Source organism: Nesoenas mayeri (assembly GCF_963082525.1).
Source record: "Nesoenas mayeri genome assembly, chromosome: 16".
NCBI lineage: Eukaryota > Metazoa > Chordata > Aves > Columbiformes > Columbidae > Nesoenas > Nesoenas mayeri.
The window spans coordinates 3,685,065-3,703,501 of NC_137562.1; the positions used below are offsets into that span (position 1 = coordinate 3,685,065).

The window sequence follows — 18,437 nt, forward strand, 5'->3', positions numbered from 1 at the left end:
CAATGGGTGACTTCAGTAACCGGTGCATTTGCGTTTTTGGGGGACACAATTGGCTATTGGGAAGAGAAGGTAAATCAAAATTACTAGTCCAGCATAAAGGCCTGTCTCTTTCTCATTGAAACCCTTCAATGTTCAGCAGTACAAGCTGATATAAATATTTATTTTGGAATTAATTGCCAGCAACAACAACAACAAACCTGACACTAGAGCATCCAAAGGACAAGGCAGTGATGTGAAAACATGGATGGTATTTTCCTTCATAAGACCTAGAAGGATATTTTCGTAACTTGGAGTCTCTAATGAACTTGACAGGACTATATGCGTGTGTATTCTTACATACAGCCTATTTTTTTCCCTTTGCATGCAAATTCTAATGATATGTTAACTGCATAACAAAAATGAATTGGTGATAAATCTCAGAGCGTACAAATTCTCCTGCTTTCTCTACTACTCATTGCATGAACTGTGGATTCTAGGAGGTGCTGTAAGGTGCCAAGTCAAGTTGAATTTGTGGAGCTTGAAAAGTGAATATGAGAACGATTCTGGAGCACTTCAATTCTTGTTCGGGGAACCGGGGCCCTTTCAGGGATTTGTTCTGCTGTGTAATGTGTGGGTGTCAAATCAAACTCTCTGAAAAACAGTTGTTCTGTATTTCTTCTCTTTTCCACTAGGAGACTTTAAGAATGTGTGTTTAATGTATGTTTAAACCGCTGACAGACAAATGCACAAATGTTGGTATCTCTTTAAAAAAAAGTAAAAACCAGAAGAACCTTTGTAATCGTATTTTGTTTCTTTGAAGTATTTGTCCTGAGCAAAATGACTGTGATGTTTGTCTATTAAGCAGCTGAAGTGCTGTGCTGTTTGTTTGGCTTTTAGTCAACTTACTTTCCAGGAAAAGGTGAAAGGACACAAATACCACAGACGAGTTTCGTTTGTAGTTCAGTAAATGTGAAGTGCATGTTTTAACCTAAAATGAAGTCTCTCTTTAAAAATCTTCATTGAGGCTCAGTAGAAAGACTCAAACTTCAGCTCCCCAAATGTGCAGGGCTGCTTGCTTTCAGACTTGGGAAGTGGGATATTATTCATCATGACCACCAAACTTGTTGTGTGGTTGGATGCTCTGGGTCCTTTGGTCACTGTAGTAGTTGTGACACAGTTCACTTGATGGGCATGTTCATGATCTTCCCAAACAGCAACAGCAGATCCCATACTAAACAACCACCTGGAGTCTCTGTTTAGGCAAGAGATTATGTTGTCCTATGTTACATATGTTGGTACAATACCTAGTACCTTAGTGCCATCTCCAATTCCTTGTTAACAGTACTAATAAAAACGCCAGATATTCTGAAAAATTGGTGGGCAGCATGCTCACGAGGTCAAAAATGGGAGATAAGGAAAAAGAATCAGTGAATAACCGTTCAGCTTTTAACTGATAAGAGCTTGAATGTGTTGCATGCTGAGGGTGCTCAGGGTGGTGGTGATGGAGGTGGGTCTGGTTGCAGGATGTCAGCTGGATCCAAAATGCTTCATTGTTGTCTTCCAGATGCCAGGCCAAGTTTGCTGTCTGAGCAGTAATTCAGTTAAAGGATCTGTTTATTTTTAAACATGACAAGAAGTCAGCAACTGTAGTTTTATTAGGAAAGACATGATTTAAAAAACACTCAACCCACTCCAACAAACAAACCAACCTTCAACTCAGAAATCCACAGGTGCCTTTTTGTTCTATTGTTCCAAATTAATGAGCCAGTTTGTCAGTGGGGAAAAGACAACTCCAGATGGGTTGTCATACAGCTGACGGGAATGAGTGTAATGATGAGCCAGGTTTAGTCTCTGTTCCAGAGCACAGGCTCTGGTGCCCCGCACCTGAGCAGATCAAGTCACACACGCCTTCTGTGTGAAAGGAGAGGATGGTGAGTTAGGAACTGGAACTGTGTGCCCGTGCTCGTTTACAGGAACATTCTCCTGCTTCAGGGTTTAAATGTGTTTGTTTCAATGTACAGAAATCAATTTACAGGAAGTCGAGCTCGACTGATTCACTTTCTGCATATCGATTTCTGCCTAAACTTCTGATATTAACAAAGCATGGGTTTTGTTTTGGTTTTTTTTTTAAGACATCACTTGAAATGACTGAAAATAATAAAGCCTTTTCTCATGTTCTTGAAGGTTGTGGTTTTTTAAAGGTGAGATTTAAATCTGAGTGACAAGTATTCTGGGTAATTCCCGTAACGGTGATGAAGTTTACAACTGGTTTGTGCCTATATAGAACAAGAATTCTCAGTGTTTTCCTGCCTTTATTTCAGTACTTTTTCTCCATCTTCTGAAAATAAATGAGCCACTGCCAGGTAGATAACCTGTTTTCAGGGCTCCAAGAACAGGCTGTCCATATGTCGGTCATGACAGGTAAAGAACCACCACCCGATGGCAGGTCCTGAAAGAGTGGAAAACTTAGAGGATAATACTAAAGCTTATTCCTTCAGTCTCCAATTCTATTCTGTTAAGATATAGGGATTAACAAGACCCTTTTTTTCCAGCTCCCCCCTCTTTGTCTGCTGCTTCCGATTTTAATGCAAAATTAATTTTCACCCTTTTTTTTCCTTAGTTTTAATGCTGCAGCATGTAAAACAGCATATAAAACTTTCGGAAATTACAGGAATTAGGGCGAATTGTTGTTTTACAATGAAAAGGGTTATGATTATTGAAATATGCTGGTAGTAGCTATAGATCACTTCACATTTTTGTTGTAGAGAACGTCTGTTAAGACACTACCCAGATTAATAATGCAGGGATGCATTAGAGCTCTATTGCATTGAAGTGCAAAAACTTTATATGAAGAGTGAAACATTCTTCAACTTGGTTATCAAAACCTCATGCTCATTGACAAAATACTAAGGCAGGCAGGATTGCTTGACTGCTCCAGTTTTAACCGAATCAAAACATTTACTGAGCGCCTTTATTATTGAATAGATTTAACGCAACTAGTGGTGGTTTTTATACACCTATTACTGTACTTACCATGATTCATATGAAACTCTCCTTAAATCCTTTCTGTCAATATTCTTCTGTAACTGCTCTCAAGCAGCTTTTATTGCTCTTCCAAACAGTGTAGCCCTTGTTCTAAATAAGTGATCATGGATTGATGATCGTTTTGTGGGTACTTCTAGTTGCCCAGTCATCTTGAACACTTAACCAGAGAAGCAGGTTTATCCTCTTCACGTGCAGAATATGCATGTGCTCTCTAAGGGTTTTCATCCATTGGATTAGCAGGTTAAATTCAGAGCAAAATCCAGATTTTATTTTGCTAATGGTGAAGTGGGTTTTCGTAGCCTGATCAAATGCAGGTTACACACACACAAACCACCACAACTTCATCCTTCTGAGAGAGTTTTTAGATAAACCTGTTACAGATTAAACCATGTCAACATGGCATTGCCTTCTACTATCTTTTGGTAAATAGGATCCTGGCTACCGAGAGACACGGCGTCAATTGGCTGCTCTTAAACAGCTAGTAGGAAGTTTTTAAGCTCAGCTTTATTGTAGATTTTTACAGAAGAAAATACATCTCTGTAAGCCAGATATAAAATTTTTAAAATAAATTGGAAATTCACACCCAAATGCCAGCCGTCATAGTGCTATTAACTGTGCCAACTGGGCAATTAGCTTTCAGCTCATTTCAAGCTGCCCTTGTTGATGAAAAAGGGGCACTGAAAAGCAAGATTCTTACATTTTATTATTTATTATTTTAGTTGGATGAGCTCATGTATTTTAGGATTAAATGGTGATAATGAATTATGTGGGAATTTGAGGTGATAGTACAGTCTTGCTTTCTTAACATTACCCGAGGTTACTAACAGCGTATGTAGAATCTGTGAGAGGGAGCAGAGGATTCTGAGTATAAATTAAAAATGGTATGGTTCCTATTTTGTGAAGTCAGAGCTCCCCTTGAGAGACTATAAACTCTCCGCTGCGGTCCCAAGGGCATCTCTTGTCCTTTTGTTTCCAATCTGCAACTTGTGATTTGCAGCTTGTCTGAACTCTGCAAAATACCCTGGTGAAGCAGCACAGTGACCTGGTTTTGCTGTGAAGAGGTATGAGAAGCAGCTTTTCTCACCCCTCCTTAACCTTCTAGTACGTACAGTTTTTGTGTCCTCTTTTCCTCCCCTCTGCACCCTCCCTTGCAAAGCCTGCACACGTGGGCTCCACCTCGTCGTTGGGTTTGGGGGTTTGTGTGTGTGTGGCGGTAGCTCTGTAAAAGCCATGATGCTGTTAGGTGGCGCGTGAGGTGTCGGAATGAAAATATTAGGTAACTAGGAAAGGAGGGCTGTTTATAGCCACAGTTGTCAGTTTATGGAGCCTGGAACACCTGTTAGGTCAGGAATCACACATTTTTAAGCTCAAACAAAACCCATACTGCAAACCAAGGTCTGGATTTGCTGACTTCCTTTGGAGTTGCAGAGCTATCTGGGCTGTCAGTGCACCAGGCTGAGATAAGGTTAAACCAAAACTCTCTCTCTGGAGACCTCGAATGTTTGGGCAAATCAAGATCTGGATCTCATCTCTGGGATGATTTTTCTTATAGGACAAGAGCGACTTGAGTTAGAATCTCTTGACACTTTAAAGAGATGGTGGTTTATTTCCTGGCACTGACTCTGTTTGATGATACAGATAGTAAAGCTTTTCTTTTGCACAGCAGCTGTCAAGAAAAAGCCATTTAATCTTCTCAAAAGTCTCTATCCTTCCCAAAATGTCTAAGATACACTTCTGGAGCAGATGGAATATCTGAGCGGAAAAACAGAGATGGACGTGAAGAAGAAGGGAACTTCAGTTGTTTTCTTACTCTGACACTCCTTTCGGTTGTTTCCTGTTTTGGCAGTGAGTACATGGCTACAAAACAGCAGAAGTAGAGTGTTGCTGCCAGCTACTCTGAACTTTTGCTGTTATGGGTCATAAATTTCAAGGACAAACTGTATTTTGAACTTACTGAAATTTGAGAAGTCTCATGTAATTCTTTAACCTAATATTAGAGTTGAATCTTTGATCGCCCTGGCTCTGCTGCAACCTTCAAAACAATCCGAACTGAGAAGTCAGTTTTTACTCATTGCAGGTGGTGACATTGAAGCAATACGAGAATTGGAACAGCTGAGTTCTGCAGAATTGCAATGATTTCATCTACAGCAATATCTTCCTTTTGACAACAGGCAAAATAGAATGGAAATGACACAAGTCTATGACTTTCTCCCTTCTGGAAGTATGTACCCAGGCTGTAAGAACCATGCAGGTGCAGGTGTTTAATTGGGCATTTTCAGTGTGTGTTTATCTGCCATGATGAAGTGGGTGCAGTAAAGTACTACAGGAATCACTTTCATAATTCTTAAATTTCTACAGTTAGGCACGTTGAAACTAGTCAATGGTGAGAAACTATCTATAACACTTGCTAGCTGCAATAAATGTGGGCCCAGAAAAAATTAATATGCTTTCACAAGTGCTGATATGATTTAATAACATGATCATGCCCAGTTTACATTCTCCCGAGGGGTTATTTCCGTGCCTGCAACCAGCTGACTGGTGTCAGAAGCGCCGCTTATGCTGCGCTCCGCAACCTGCCCCACATTGCCCGCATAGTGCTGAATTAGCAAGGGGCTTTCTAGGAAAACCGTGTTGCAAGTGTGTGATTTGGTTTTTTTAAACTCATGTCGTAGCATTGTTGAACTTTAAACAAGCCTGTCCCTTTCCCTCCATGCTGCTTGACCTCAGGAAGAAGCTCAGCATACCAGCCCACTGGCTTTTTTTTTGAGGGACGTTAATAAGCAAATCAGTACTAGCATATTTTATTTGAAAGTGAAACTGATTAATGTTATGTGATTTCATTTATCTGATCTTGTTACCTACAAGTTACATCCTCACTTCTTGTCCTTGTCCAAACATCCTGATATAAAGCTTAATATAGGATAAGAACTCCAGTCTTGCTTGTCAAGGTGAGTTGAATGAGCAGTTGATCTGTGTTATTTTAAAGATTTAAATCTTAGCAAAGAGTCACTTCACTTCTTCTCAATGACTCATTTGCTCTCTTACACACTGATTTTGAAGACGTTTTCCAATTTGTGTAAAGCAGCTGTGTATTATGGATCCCTTAGTACTACCTGTTTTTCTTGTGGTCCTCTGTACAGTCTTTGCCAGCTCATAGAACCGTAGGGGTATTTCCATTCTGAAATCAGCCTGTAATGACACCTCAGAAAACAGCAGCTTTCCCTTGACTTTACTGTAACTTCTTTTTTTACTCTTCCACCTTTTACAGCAGTGTCATCATTTTTTTGTTTTCAGTGCTAGACTTAAGAGGAAACATTCTTTTTTTAAACTCTTAAGCTAAAATTACTTTTTAAGTCGTTATATACTTGTTGTGAATTGCTTTCCTTAGTGTGCCTGCCTCAGCAGATAGATTGCTGTGCATCTCTGTAGCCCATGATAAGATCTTGGCAATCGCCGCTTCCCGTAGGAACAGAACTGTTAAGGTGACAGTATATCTATCATCTCTTAGTCTGAGCTGCTCCAGAGTTCATGGTGTAGTAGCACTGTGGTCAAACAGAGACCTGCTGCCAAGTTCCCCAGGAGCCTTTCTCTTGAGTTTGGAGGTCTTTAGACTGGACATCTAGATTCTGTCTGGAAATAGTGCCTTGCAGATCTATGGAACTTTGCAGTGGGCTTGAATGCCGGATGTCATGAACACCGCTTTGTGTGATCTTACCTGATACTTACTTGAAGATTTTGGGGTATATCTGCTCTTTCTTTATCTCCCGTTGGTGTCTGAACAAGATGGGGAAAGAGCATGGAAATGTGCTGTTGTGCTCAGAGTTCACGTGCGGCAGCTCCGGCGTGGTGCAGAGTGCTGGTGGCGAGGACAGGCCGGGATGGTTGCAGAAAACACTGAGCAAACGGGAGCTGACGGACCTCGGGCTGCAGAGTGGTTACGGGTTAGGAGACTGACCCGAGGGTCATTTTTTGAAGGCTGAGAGGAATGGAAGAAAGGACCATGGGCTGCAGTGTGTCACTGCTGCTGGGGTTCTGGCAGGGGAAGGGAGGAAGGGTCCAGAGTTGTGGTACAGAAGGCTGTGGGCTGAGAGCCACCGTGAGCACCTCTTCCTGATGAACATCTGTGGGACTCTGGAAAAGTTAACTGACCCCTTTTGTCAGAACAACACAGCCATCTGCCCTTGGGTTGTGTGTCCATCCTTTGTGGCAGGAAAGGTAGGGCTGGCAGGCCAGGTGGAACCTGGTCGTGCCACAGAGGGCAACCTTCTCCTGTAAAGCACTGAAGAACCTCTTATTCCAGTCACTACTGCAAATTACCAGCGACAAGAACTTTCCATTTGAAGCACAGCGCTTCAGCAGACTTCCTCTTTCCACTCCTGAAGTTTTTGGGGGTATTTGCACAGGGTACCAGGCTTAAAACCAGGAGATGAGTGACATGGAATGACTCATGCTCAAAACCAGAAGCATTTGACTGTGGAAAACTGACTTCAGTCCTAGCCCTTCCTCTTTAAAGTTTTATATTGCACGACCTTTTAAATGAAATGTCGCGCTTCCTTTTTATATGACAGGATCTCTTGCAGTGTGACTACGAGCGTGATTCGAGAAGGTGTTTCGTAACTTTAGCAGTCCCTGTGTCCATCCACTCGCTTCAGTTCGCATGACATCACTGGCTTCAGTGTCCTCATAGCATAATAATGCTTTGCATGAGTCTGCTTTCTCCAACACAAAGCTCCTGTAGTACTATTATTGACGTGTTCTGAAACCACTCTAACACCTGTGAGCACCGGGACTTACGTGACTCCTGCAGTGACCAATAAGCGGGGGTTTTGAGGAAGGCACAAGGAAGCCTGTAACGCAGCCGTTTTGCGTAACTCGTCACAAGATCGTGTCCCTCTGATAATTTTCTCTGTTGAAGGCCATCTGATTTCCACTGAAGTCAGCTTCGTATCCTGGAAGTGATCTTAGATTTTTTTTTAAACCCCAAACCACTTCTATCCCGCATTGCTGAGATGAGTATGAGCCATCTTCTCAGGCGTGGATTTGAGCACGAATCCCAAGTGGTGGGGTGGTTGTGTTGCCTTTTTTATTCTTTTTTTTTAGCGCTTAAAAAAATAACATATGTAGACTCTGTGGGAAATACAGTTAGAGATATAGAAAACCATTTTTCCTGGTTCCATTTTTGCCTGTACAGTCAGTACAGAAAAATAAACACCTGGAAAATACCAAGTCACCAATTTAGTGTCAGACAAATTTATGCAAATGTCCACTTTAGCCGCCTCGTGTTTGAGGTATTAGACTGTGCAGTCAGGATCACATTCTCCAGACTGCATTCTTCACCAGCAGGAATACTGGCAGCCGGGTGTTCGGTTATAAAAAGATAGCAGCAGATGTCAGGGCTTAGTTCAGTGAGGAGCCGTTTCAGAATACTAATTTTGAGCAGGTACATGTAAAACAGAACTCATCCCTTCACACATAGCATTCCATGTAAATTGATACATGTATGAATAACGGGTAGTCAAAGATGAACAAGTAATAAGCTGCAGTCGAGGGCCCATGTAAAAAATGTTCAGCATTGTGCATGATTCTTTGTGCAAAACTGAGAGGAAGAGAAAAGCGCTTTGGTTTGGCCTGCGTTGTAGGGATTAGAGTTTTGAGCTGGTGTGAAGTCCTGCTCTGATGCTGGAAAGCCACCACAATGTGAACTAGAGCCTGAGCTGGTTGGGAAGCATTAGCAGAGGAGTGCGGTGTTCTGCACGTCAGGAGCAGCCCCGCAGGTCGCTGGCTGCGTGCAGAACCTACTCGCTGCTCACACCACCGTGCTCAAATACACCTGTGTCTGGACTGATAATATTAAACTCTGCTTCATTTGGTTGACTATATTTAACAAAATTAATTTCATCCAATGGAAGGGGATGAATTGAGCTCAATAATTAATTTTTAGTGATGATTTTTTAGTGGCCTTTGGGCTAGGTTCATTTGTTCCTTTCATGGATGTGCTCAGTGTCTCTCTTAGGATTCCTTAAACTTAATTGTGCCATTGAAATATCCGTTCTACAGTAAATCCATTCCTTCAGTTTTCATTAATTTCATTTAAATCTAACAGCTTCACCCTGAAGTTCCTAGCACTGTGATTTTTAAGAATTGTATAGTTATGCAGGATCTATTTACAACGTGAAGTTGTTTCTACAAAATGGGACCAATGTCCAAAGGCAGCAGAATTCTTTTTATTATAACTTTTGAAATTTTCTCAGGTAGCTGAGCTATTATGTGCACCTGAAAAAACCTGAAAGAAACCCTAATTATATGCTTGAGATTATATATATGTTTTAGTTGAGCATGTGAATTGGATACAAATAACATTCGCCATTCGCAGCTTTGTGGCATCTTGTTGATAGCAAAGATGTAAGTGATCTCAGGCGAGTCACCACTCCGTGGGTGTGTTTGGTGCCAAGGAGGGGTTAACAAGTGTTTTTTGTATCACAGTGAATGTTTTCTATTTGCTGCTGAGTCAGCAGCACAGTCGATATTTTCACTGATAGTGGAAACAGTCGCTTAAAGCAGTTTATATGGGAGTGCTTTGGGGCAGAGACCCTGCTCCATCAGGATTGTAAAGGCACAATGTCTGGGAAATGTTCTGCTACTTTGTTCTGTGAGCTAATAATACTTTAACACACAAATAATGTTAGTATTGGATTCTTATAAATTTAAACTCAGTTTTTAAGTTGAAGCCCAAAGTGTTTGCTGTCCAGACCTCTCCCACACATGGAGATGTGAAATCAAATGGGTATTTGTCTTAAAATAGCTAATGGTATGGTGATATTAGATGGGTTTGTATCTAAGACTTCTCTCTTTGTTTCTTTCAGGACATCAGGCACGAAGCCAGTGATTTTCCATGTAAAGTGGCCAAACATCCCAGAAACAAAAATAGGAATAGGTACAGAGATGTCAGCCCCTGTAAGTACGCCTTCTTTTCCATTGTTTGTAAAAGACCGTTGACCTCTAATGCCTTCTTCTAACAGCTAAATCTTCTTTGTAAGAACAAGATTTCTGTTAGATATGCATCCAGGACAATTCTTTTTGTTGATATATTTATTTATGAGATAGATGTCACAGGATGCCATTATGCCCATACTAGAGCAGCATACAGTAGCTTCTGGTTTTGTCAGCAGAAATCTGAAGAAAGGAGCTTGCTTTACCTTCTTATGCTGGAGAAGAATGGCGGCTGAAGTAGCATTAATAAAATCGCAAGTATCCTTTCTAGTGCAGCGTGCTGACTCGAGCATCCCCCTAGTCAATACTGCCCCTGCTGGGGGACGGGGAGAGCCTTGCGTAAAACCCATGACTGCTAGAAATAAACCCAAGCTAATCAGCTAATTGGCCAGAGAAATACTAATGTGAGCCCTGTGTTTCTGAAATGATTATCATTACATACTCAGGTGGATTCTGGTGGGAAGTGCATCCCTGAGCATGTCCGAGGCACAGTTCAAAGAAAAGAGTATTATTGTATATCAGAAAAATGGATACTTAGTGTGTAAAAGTTGCTGCAGTCTTTGGTGCAATTTACTGGGAACAATAACGTGGCACAGTTTGCTCTACTAAGCAGTTCTAATGTTTGGGGTTGTGAGTAACAAATGGTTCCCTTTTGCCTTTAGATAACGCTGCTTCCAATCTGTTTCGCTTTCTTGCAAGTTGTAGGAACTCTTGTCTGTGGTTTTTTGGTGGTGGTTTGTTTTTTTTAATCCTGAATGGAGCAAACTGAGACTAACAAAAGAGCGATGAAATTGCATTTGCTCTAATTCTTGAACTTTGATATTCTTTCTGTACCTTACGGTGTGGTTGGGTTGGGAACAGTAGCTAAATGTCTGTAAGAAGAACAAGAAGCCTCTGTCTCATGTGGCCAATATATGTTTAGGCAAACCTTTAGCAATCCTGAACAAGCTGGGTTTGAATATTTAAGCTGCAGAAGATAAGTGGTTGTGTAATTACATTTATTTAAAAGCAGTAACTCGGTAACTTTACAAATAGGTCAGTGTGATCTGGTGTGCAAATTCCTGTTGTGATTACTTCCAATGCAAATATTTCCATTCTCGCAATGTATTTTGGAAAACAGCGTGCAGCGTGTTGGCTGCCCTGCGCTAGTGCTGTTCTTGTAGTACCTGTGTTGTGTTTCCAGAGTTACAAGCACCAGCAAACTCGTCTTCACTCTCTGCAATTCAAGTCCTTTCATTCTCAGGACAACTCAGCTTTTTTGATCCTAACATCTGGTGAGGTTGTGCATGGATTGTGCTGTGTTGCATAGACATTAACCAGTGTTTTCTAATTATGCTGCAGTTGATCACAGTCGAATTAAGCTAAACCAAGGTGACAATGACTATATCAATGCTAGTTTGATAAAAATGGAAGAGGCCCAAAGGAGCTACATCCTTACGCAGGTAATTGCTGGCAGTGGATAATAAAAATCATATGGTGATTGGAGTTGTTTGTCATGGGTTTTCTTTAGCCTTATTTTATTTGTTTTCTTATTTGCAAAGCTAGTTAAGTGTATATAAACATCTCTTTGTGCATATATTAACATACACCTAGAACAATTTTCTAGAAATGCTACATATTTCTTACTGCTTTCTGTTAACGCTGACTTTTTGTGCAGTATTTCAGCCACTTTGTTACGTGACTTTAGACCCATCTACATTAGAAGATAACATACTTGTAGAAATCTGCTTGTCGGCTCATGACAAGCAACGTTTTGATGTGGTTGAAATGAATCACGCTTTTCCTAGATGGAAGAGCAGCACAAAGGCTTGAGGGCACCTGACCTTCTGTTTGAAATAAGCAGTATGCTCCACCACACAATTCTTGTTAAAAGTCTTTCTGAAAGTGATGTCATTGTAGTAATTGCAAATAATGTCATTCCTAATAACACAACTTCCAAAAGGCCTGAGTTTGGCAATGCTGCTGCTTCTGCCTGTGTGTGAGAGAGGAAAGCTGTGAATATGGAGAAGGGGGTCTGTGCGGGGAAGTGGCTTTTTTCACTCAATCTGTGCATTCCACACCTACCTATATAACAAATTTGAAAATACCCGGATACCCTGTTGTCTGACTGTGAGCGCTCGCGACTCTGCCAGAATTCTCATTTGCCCTAATGCTGGGTTCCCTGGAGACTGTTCTGGTCTCTAGTCTTGACTTTTTTTAGCCCTTCCTCCCACGCTTTAGGTAGACTGGGATTCATATTTTTAAGCAGCAGCTTTTCCTTCCCATTTCTTGAGAATAAAGATAAATCTGCCAAGGAAGAAGTGGACAGTACAGTGTCCAATACAAAAGTAACCTGTGCACGCAGCTCTCACTCCACACATTCAGGACAGGGGAGGTGGAGCGTAGGGTTGAACTGTACACCTGTGTGTGGAATAGTCAAATGTGAGCTCACCGGTGCTAGTTATCTGTTCTGCTCCAGCACCCCGTGGATTTAAATGGCTCTATTTCAATCCAGTCATTCTCACTGGCGGTAAACCACCCTGGCGGTGGTTTTGTTTGAACAGAGCGATGCATAGCAAATATCAGAGACGCAATGGTGCCGGTTTGTGTTGTCCAAAATTCAAAGCAATGCTTTTGGAGTAGAAAACAACAAAGGAGCATAGCACAAATAAGAAGATATCAGAAAATCTACTTTGTGAGTAGATAGTAGTCTTTAAAAGGAGCTGTTGTCTTGTTCAGTCCCATGGCAGATCCATGACGATTCTGGAAAACTGTGAAATTGTTACTGATCTGGCGTTGTTTCGGTCTTTCGATGTTCACCCCCAGTAATTATCAAGTATTCTGAGTAGCAGGGACGTATTGCAGAGCAGCTCAGCACACGTGTCCGTTCTGCTCTCGGTTGGTCAGTGAGGGTTTGTTTCCCCATTCTCCCTGTACCTTTCCGAAGAAAATTCTCTCAGCATTTTTCACTCCCAGTTCTCACAAATGAGATGCTCTCTTCCTGTTCTGTATGGGGACAGAACATTAACTCTGCTGTCCTGGCTAAATTCTTAGTGGGAAAATGGAACTTTAAGCTGTATCACTGCAGTTTTTACAGTTTGAAATGAGAAGTTGCTTTTTACTGGTTAAAATTTGTTTCCTAGTGCAGTAACTTCTACTGAGGAACTTTGCACTGACATGAAGAGAAAATAACGCTCGTTTCTGGGGGTTCTGTCTCTGCAGGGACCTTTGCCAAATACTTGTGGTCACTTTTGGGAGATGGTTTGGGAACAGAAAAGCCGTGGAGTTGTCATGTTGAACAGAGTGATGGAAAAGGGATCCGTAAGTACTTACTTGTGTCCAGCTGTGTGTTTGCTGCGTGTTTATGGTTTTCCTTTAAAATAAAATAAAATAATTTTTTAAAAAAACCCACCACCACCACCAAAAAACGAACCCAAAGAACAGGGTGAAGAGATTATGACCATGAGGAATTTTATCTGAGAAATATCTGCTCTTGTTAACATCTCTCTCTTCTTTTGAAATTTAAATATTTGATATCAGGATCGTATAAACAAAATGCAGAATTGACTCAAATTCCGATTTGGGTGGAGTGTTCTGAGAGCTTTTGTACTTAGAAAGTAATTGGATTTTTTCGTTCGTTTGTTATTGTTGGTCTGACACAAGCTGAAGTAAATGTTGCTGTCAGTGATTTTGGTTACATGTAGGAGAAAGAGAGCTCTACCCAAACACAGCGCCCCACAGGCCTTGCTGCTTTCACAAGGTCAGTCGGGGGCAAAATAATTGTGCCCATAGAGAAGGGTCGCAGAAGCTGTGTTTCTGCATTGTGAAGGCAGGCAGATGTCCTTCCCACTAGAGCTGCTCCTCCTTATAATCAAAGCAGACGAAGAAATTGTCTCATAAGAAGGTGTTGTGTTTAAGGATGTTTATCCCTTGCCTTTTGCACAAACATAAATGACATATAAAGGTCTCCTGTTTGTTCTTAGGTAAAGTGTGCACAGTACTGGCCACGGAAGGAGGAGAAAGAAATGTTTTTTGAAGACACAAACTTGAAACTAACTTTGGTATCTGAAGATATAAAATCATATTACACAGTACGACAGCTAGAATTGGAAAACCTTACAGTAAGTACTGAAACTACTACCAGGCAAATTTTCAGTCTCGTTTGTCATTTGGGTTTTCCAGCTGTTGTAAAGCTGTAGTGAAGCAGAGTAGTGTGAGTAGCTTACAAAGCTGAGGAGGCACTTGTCTCCGTTCTGGGTAAGTCAGAGTTATTTTCAAAGAAAGTAGCTGAAATTTTTCCAAAGATACAAATTTGAAATTGACCTAAAGATACAAATGTCCAGCGTCTAAAGCCGTGTGTCTAGGTACATAAGTGACTGTTTGCTGGGAAAAGGAATGAGGAATTGTATTTGCTGATTAGAACATTGTTATAGGCAACTGTGTGGGAAACTGCAGCGGGTCTGTGGAATCCTTGACAGAAAATATGAGAGTAGAGATCAGCCTTGAGATATTAAGATTTACCCTTGAGAAGGATGGGAGTAAAGGAGTATCCGGAGGTATGGAGTTGTACCCGTGAGAGAGAAAGGGATAGAAGAATAACATGGATGATAGAAAAATTAACCAATGAGATGTTAATGCTGTAACTTGTAACCAATAGTGAAAAGACACATGAACTGGTAGAATTGTATAAAAATGCACTTGTAGCAATAAATGGCATCTATTACTTTCATCTTGAAAGAACTTGGTCCATGTCGTTTGTCCATCTCAACCGCGACAAAACTGTGCCTTGAATACTTTGACTGGTCTGCCCTAGCTAAAAGGCTCCCTAACCGCTGTTTTACAGACACAGGAAACCAGAGAGATTCTGCACTTTCATTACACCACATGGCCTGACTTCGGTGTCCCAGAGTCACCCGCTTCGTTCCTCAACTTCCTGTTCAAAGTGCGCGAGTCGGGCTCGCTGGGCCGCGAGCACGGCCCGGTGGTGGTGCACTGCAGCGCCGGCATCGGCCGCTCCGGCACCTTCTGCCTGGTGGACACGTGTCTGCTGCTGGTGAGAGCTGCCGGCTCGGGATGGTGCGCTGCTTCTGAAGGGTTCTCTTGAGGAGTGCTTTGTTGTAGGCTGGCAAAGAGCTGCGGGATGAGCTGTGTCGTTCCTTGCTGTTTTCCCGTTACGCATTCTGGTTCGGGAGCGTATTCCAAGGCAGATCCCATTCTGAACTGGCCATTTTGAGGCTGGAGAAGAAAGCCCCTAGTTCATCAAGTGGTTTGCAAAGATCAGCTTTCCCATCATAAGTAATAGTGTGAACCAGCCTGAAACAACGCAAAATAAATCTAGAGTCAAGCTTGCCAACAGGCAGGGGGAAATTGTCCTGCCTTTTAGATAAAACTGGAGTTCTCTTGGTTTTACTGTCACAGTGTGAACAACTAATACACAGAAGTCAGGCCTAGGTTAAAGTGTTCTTTTTTTTTCCCCCATAATTATATTTTCAGAACAAGAAGACAAAAAAGGAAAAAGCATAAAATAATTTGAAGGCCCAGTATGTTTTCCTCTCTTTGTCTTTTAGAGATCCAATGAATAGCTCATACCAGTTTTTTATTAGTATATTAATTCTGTAATATGAGGGTAGTCTGAAGGCCCCACTACAAAATGAGTCATCATAGTGAGTCTCATCAGAACATAAAGCATGTTTCAAATTCTTATTTTCAGATGGACAAACGGAAAGATCCTTCTTCTGTGGATGTTAAACAGGTTCTCCTAGAGATGAGAAAGTACAGAATGGGACTCATACAAACTGCAGATCAGCTCCGTTTCTCCTACTTGGCTGTCATTGAAGGAGCAAAATTCATTATGGGAGACGCTTCAGTGCAAGTGAGTCCGAGTCGCTGTGCGGCCTGCGGTAGGAGCTGCTGCTCCGCTCCGCTCTGCCTGCTGCAGGGGCTGCTGCTCTGCTCCGCTCTGCTCTGCCTGCTGCAGGGGCTGGTGCTGTGCTCTGCTCTGCCTGCTGCAGGGGCTGGTGCTCCGCTCTGCTCTGCCTGCTGCAGGGGCTGGTGCTCCGCTCCGCTCTGCCTGCTGCAGGGGCTGCTGCTCTGCTCCGCTCCGCTCTGCCTGCTGCAGGGGCTGGTGCTCCGCTCCGCTCTCCCCGCTGCAGGGGCTGGTGCTCCGCTCTGCTCTGCCTGCTGCAGGGGCTGCCGTGCTCCGCTCTGCCTGCTGCAGGGGCTGCTGCCCCGCTCCGCTCTGCCTGTTGCAGGAGCTGCTGCTCTGCTCCGCTCTGCCTGCTGCAGGGGCTGCTGCTCCGCTCTGCCTGCTGCAGGGGCTGCTGTGCTCCGCTCTGCCTGCTGCAGGGGCTGCTGCTCTGCTGTGCTCTGCTCTGCCTGCTGCAGGGGCTGCTGCTCCGCTCCGCTCCGCTCTGCCTGCTGCAGGGGCTGGTGCTCCGCTCTGCTCTGCCTGCTGCAGGGGCTGCTGTGCTCCGCTCTGCCTGCTGCAGGGGCTGCTGCCCCGCTCCGCTCTGCCTGCTGCAGGGGCTGCTGCCCCGCTCCGCTCTGCCTGTTGCAGGAGCTGCTGCTCTGCTCCGCTCTGCCTGCTGCAGGGGCTGCTGTGCTCCGCTCTGCCTGCTGCAGGGGCTGCTGCTCTGCTGTGCTCTGCTCTGCCTGCTGCAGGGGCTGCTGCCCGGCTCCGCTCCGCTCTGCCTGCTGCAGGAGCTGCTGCCCTGCTCCGCTCTGCCTGCTGCAGGGGCTGCTGCCCTGCTCCGCTCTGCCTGCTGCAGGGGCTGCTGCTCCGTTCCGCTCTGCCTGCTGCAGGGGCTGCTGCCCTGCTCCGCTCTGCCTGCTGCAGGGGCTGCTGCTCCGTTCCGCTCTGCCTGCTGCAGGGGCTGCTGCTCCGTTCCGCTCTGCCTGCTGCAGGGGCTGCTGCCCTGCTCCGCTCTGCCTGCTGCAGGAGCTGCTGCCCTGCTCCACTCTGCCTGCTGCAGGGGCTGCTGCCCCGCTCCGCTCTGCCTGCTGCAGGGGCTGCTGCCCCGCTCTGCTCTGCCTGCTGCAGGGGCTGCTGCCCCGCTCCGCTCTGCCTGCTGCAGGGGCTGCTGCTGTGCTCTGCTCTGCCTGCTGCAGGGGCTGCTGCTCTGCTCCGCTCTGCCTGCTGCAGGGGCTGCTGCTCTGCTTGGCCTGTGGCAAATGTGTGGCATGAACAGAACAGAAACTTACTTCAAATTTCATGCTTAAATTTCAAAAAAGTACCCGTGATATAACAGGGGGCCTTGTGTTCTTTTCAACACCGTAACTGGGGTGTAGACTGGCTGCATTGACTTTGCCTTTCATTTTAGAGAATAAAAATTTACCAATACACCAGAAATGTGTTATGATTAACTCTTAGAAGTTCATTTTATGGTAAGCAGAACTCCAGCAACACGGATTCCATTTTGTACTATTTAAATTTTCCAGAATTAGATTAAAATCTCCTGCATTTATCTCTGTTGTGTTCTACGTTAGGTTAGGTTTGGAGTTCTTGTATCTCGTGTTTTCCTTTTTTTTTTTCAATGCAAGTGAACAGCCACTCTAAGAATAAATGAGAAGGTAGAATATAAAGACCTGCTGTGTTAAGGTTAAAAGTTAACAGAGAAAAAATAAGTTAACAATAGAAAAAATAGAGGAAAGCTTAACAGGGCTTTTTCTTCCCCGAAGGAACAGTGGAAAGAGCTCTCCAACGAAGACCTGGCCCCACCACCCGACCATACGCCACCACCTCCCAGACCACCAAAGCGAACCTCGGAAATGCACAATGGAAAGATGCACGAGCACACGGAATTCTTCCCCAAACACCAAGGAGCAGAGGAAGAGATGAGCTGTTCGGTCAGCGCTGCGGAAGAGGCGGTTCCCGATGGCAGAGCTCACTCGTCTGTACCACTCAGCACAGACAGGTAATTCATTTCGTTTCCCTCTTGCCACTGCCCAGTTGGCTCATGGTGCTGAGAAGCTGTAAGACATTTGCTCGTGAACGGCATTTCATCCAGAAGGGCCTTGCTTGAGTTACTGGGTCTCTTCAGTAAAGGCCTGATGCTTGTGGTGTTTTAAGCTCACACCCAAGGCAGGGCCTCCTGCGGGATCCTGCCGGAGGACAAGTGGCAGCACAGGGAGGTGGTGCGGCCTGGATTTGCGTGCAGTGTGTGTCAAGTTGCGGAGGAGCAATTTCACTGCTTATAGAACGGGACTAGTTTGGGTCAGAAGGTTGGGGTGGTGTTAGTCACCTAACTGAAAACCAGGCTGACCAGCTTTAGCCGCACTTAGGAATGTGGAATTAATTGCAGGCAAAACTACTTTTGATAAACAGTGTAGAGGGGGCTCGTGACCAGAGAACTTTTCTAGCTGTCATTTTAACCTGAGCTGTGAGGACTGATGGGTGTGCAGAAATGCTCCGTGCGTGGTGAGCACAGACAGATGTGCAGAAGCAC

General features: G+C 43.8%; 1 protein-coding gene across 4 annotated transcripts in view; it reads left to right on the forward strand.

Annotated features, from left to right (window-relative positions):
• Window positions 1-18,437, forward strand: part of PTPN1 (protein tyrosine phosphatase non-receptor type 1) — a gene marked incomplete at its 5' end in the record, with an annotated part of 38,327 nt that overhangs the window by 15,585 nt on the left and 4,305 nt on the right. For 2 of the 4 annotated variants that reach the window (XR_013922905.1, XM_080354437.1), the window contains 7 exons: window positions 9,888-9,978; window positions 11,356-11,456; window positions 13,216-13,314; window positions 13,977-14,114; window positions 14,837-15,046; window positions 15,704-15,865; window positions 17,671-17,906. Coding sequence is in view for 3 of the 4 variants with exons in the window: in XM_080354437.1 (XP_080210563.1) it covers window positions 9,888-9,978; window positions 11,356-11,456; window positions 13,216-13,314; window positions 13,977-14,114; window positions 14,837-15,046; window positions 15,704-15,865; window positions 17,671-17,906 (1,037 nt within the window). The remainder of the gene's footprint in view (window positions 1-9,887; window positions 9,979-11,355; window positions 11,457-13,215; window positions 13,315-13,976; window positions 14,115-14,836; window positions 15,047-15,703; window positions 15,866-17,670; window positions 17,907-18,437) is intronic. The other 2 variants (XM_080354438.1, XM_080354439.1) reach the window with 2 other exon arrangements.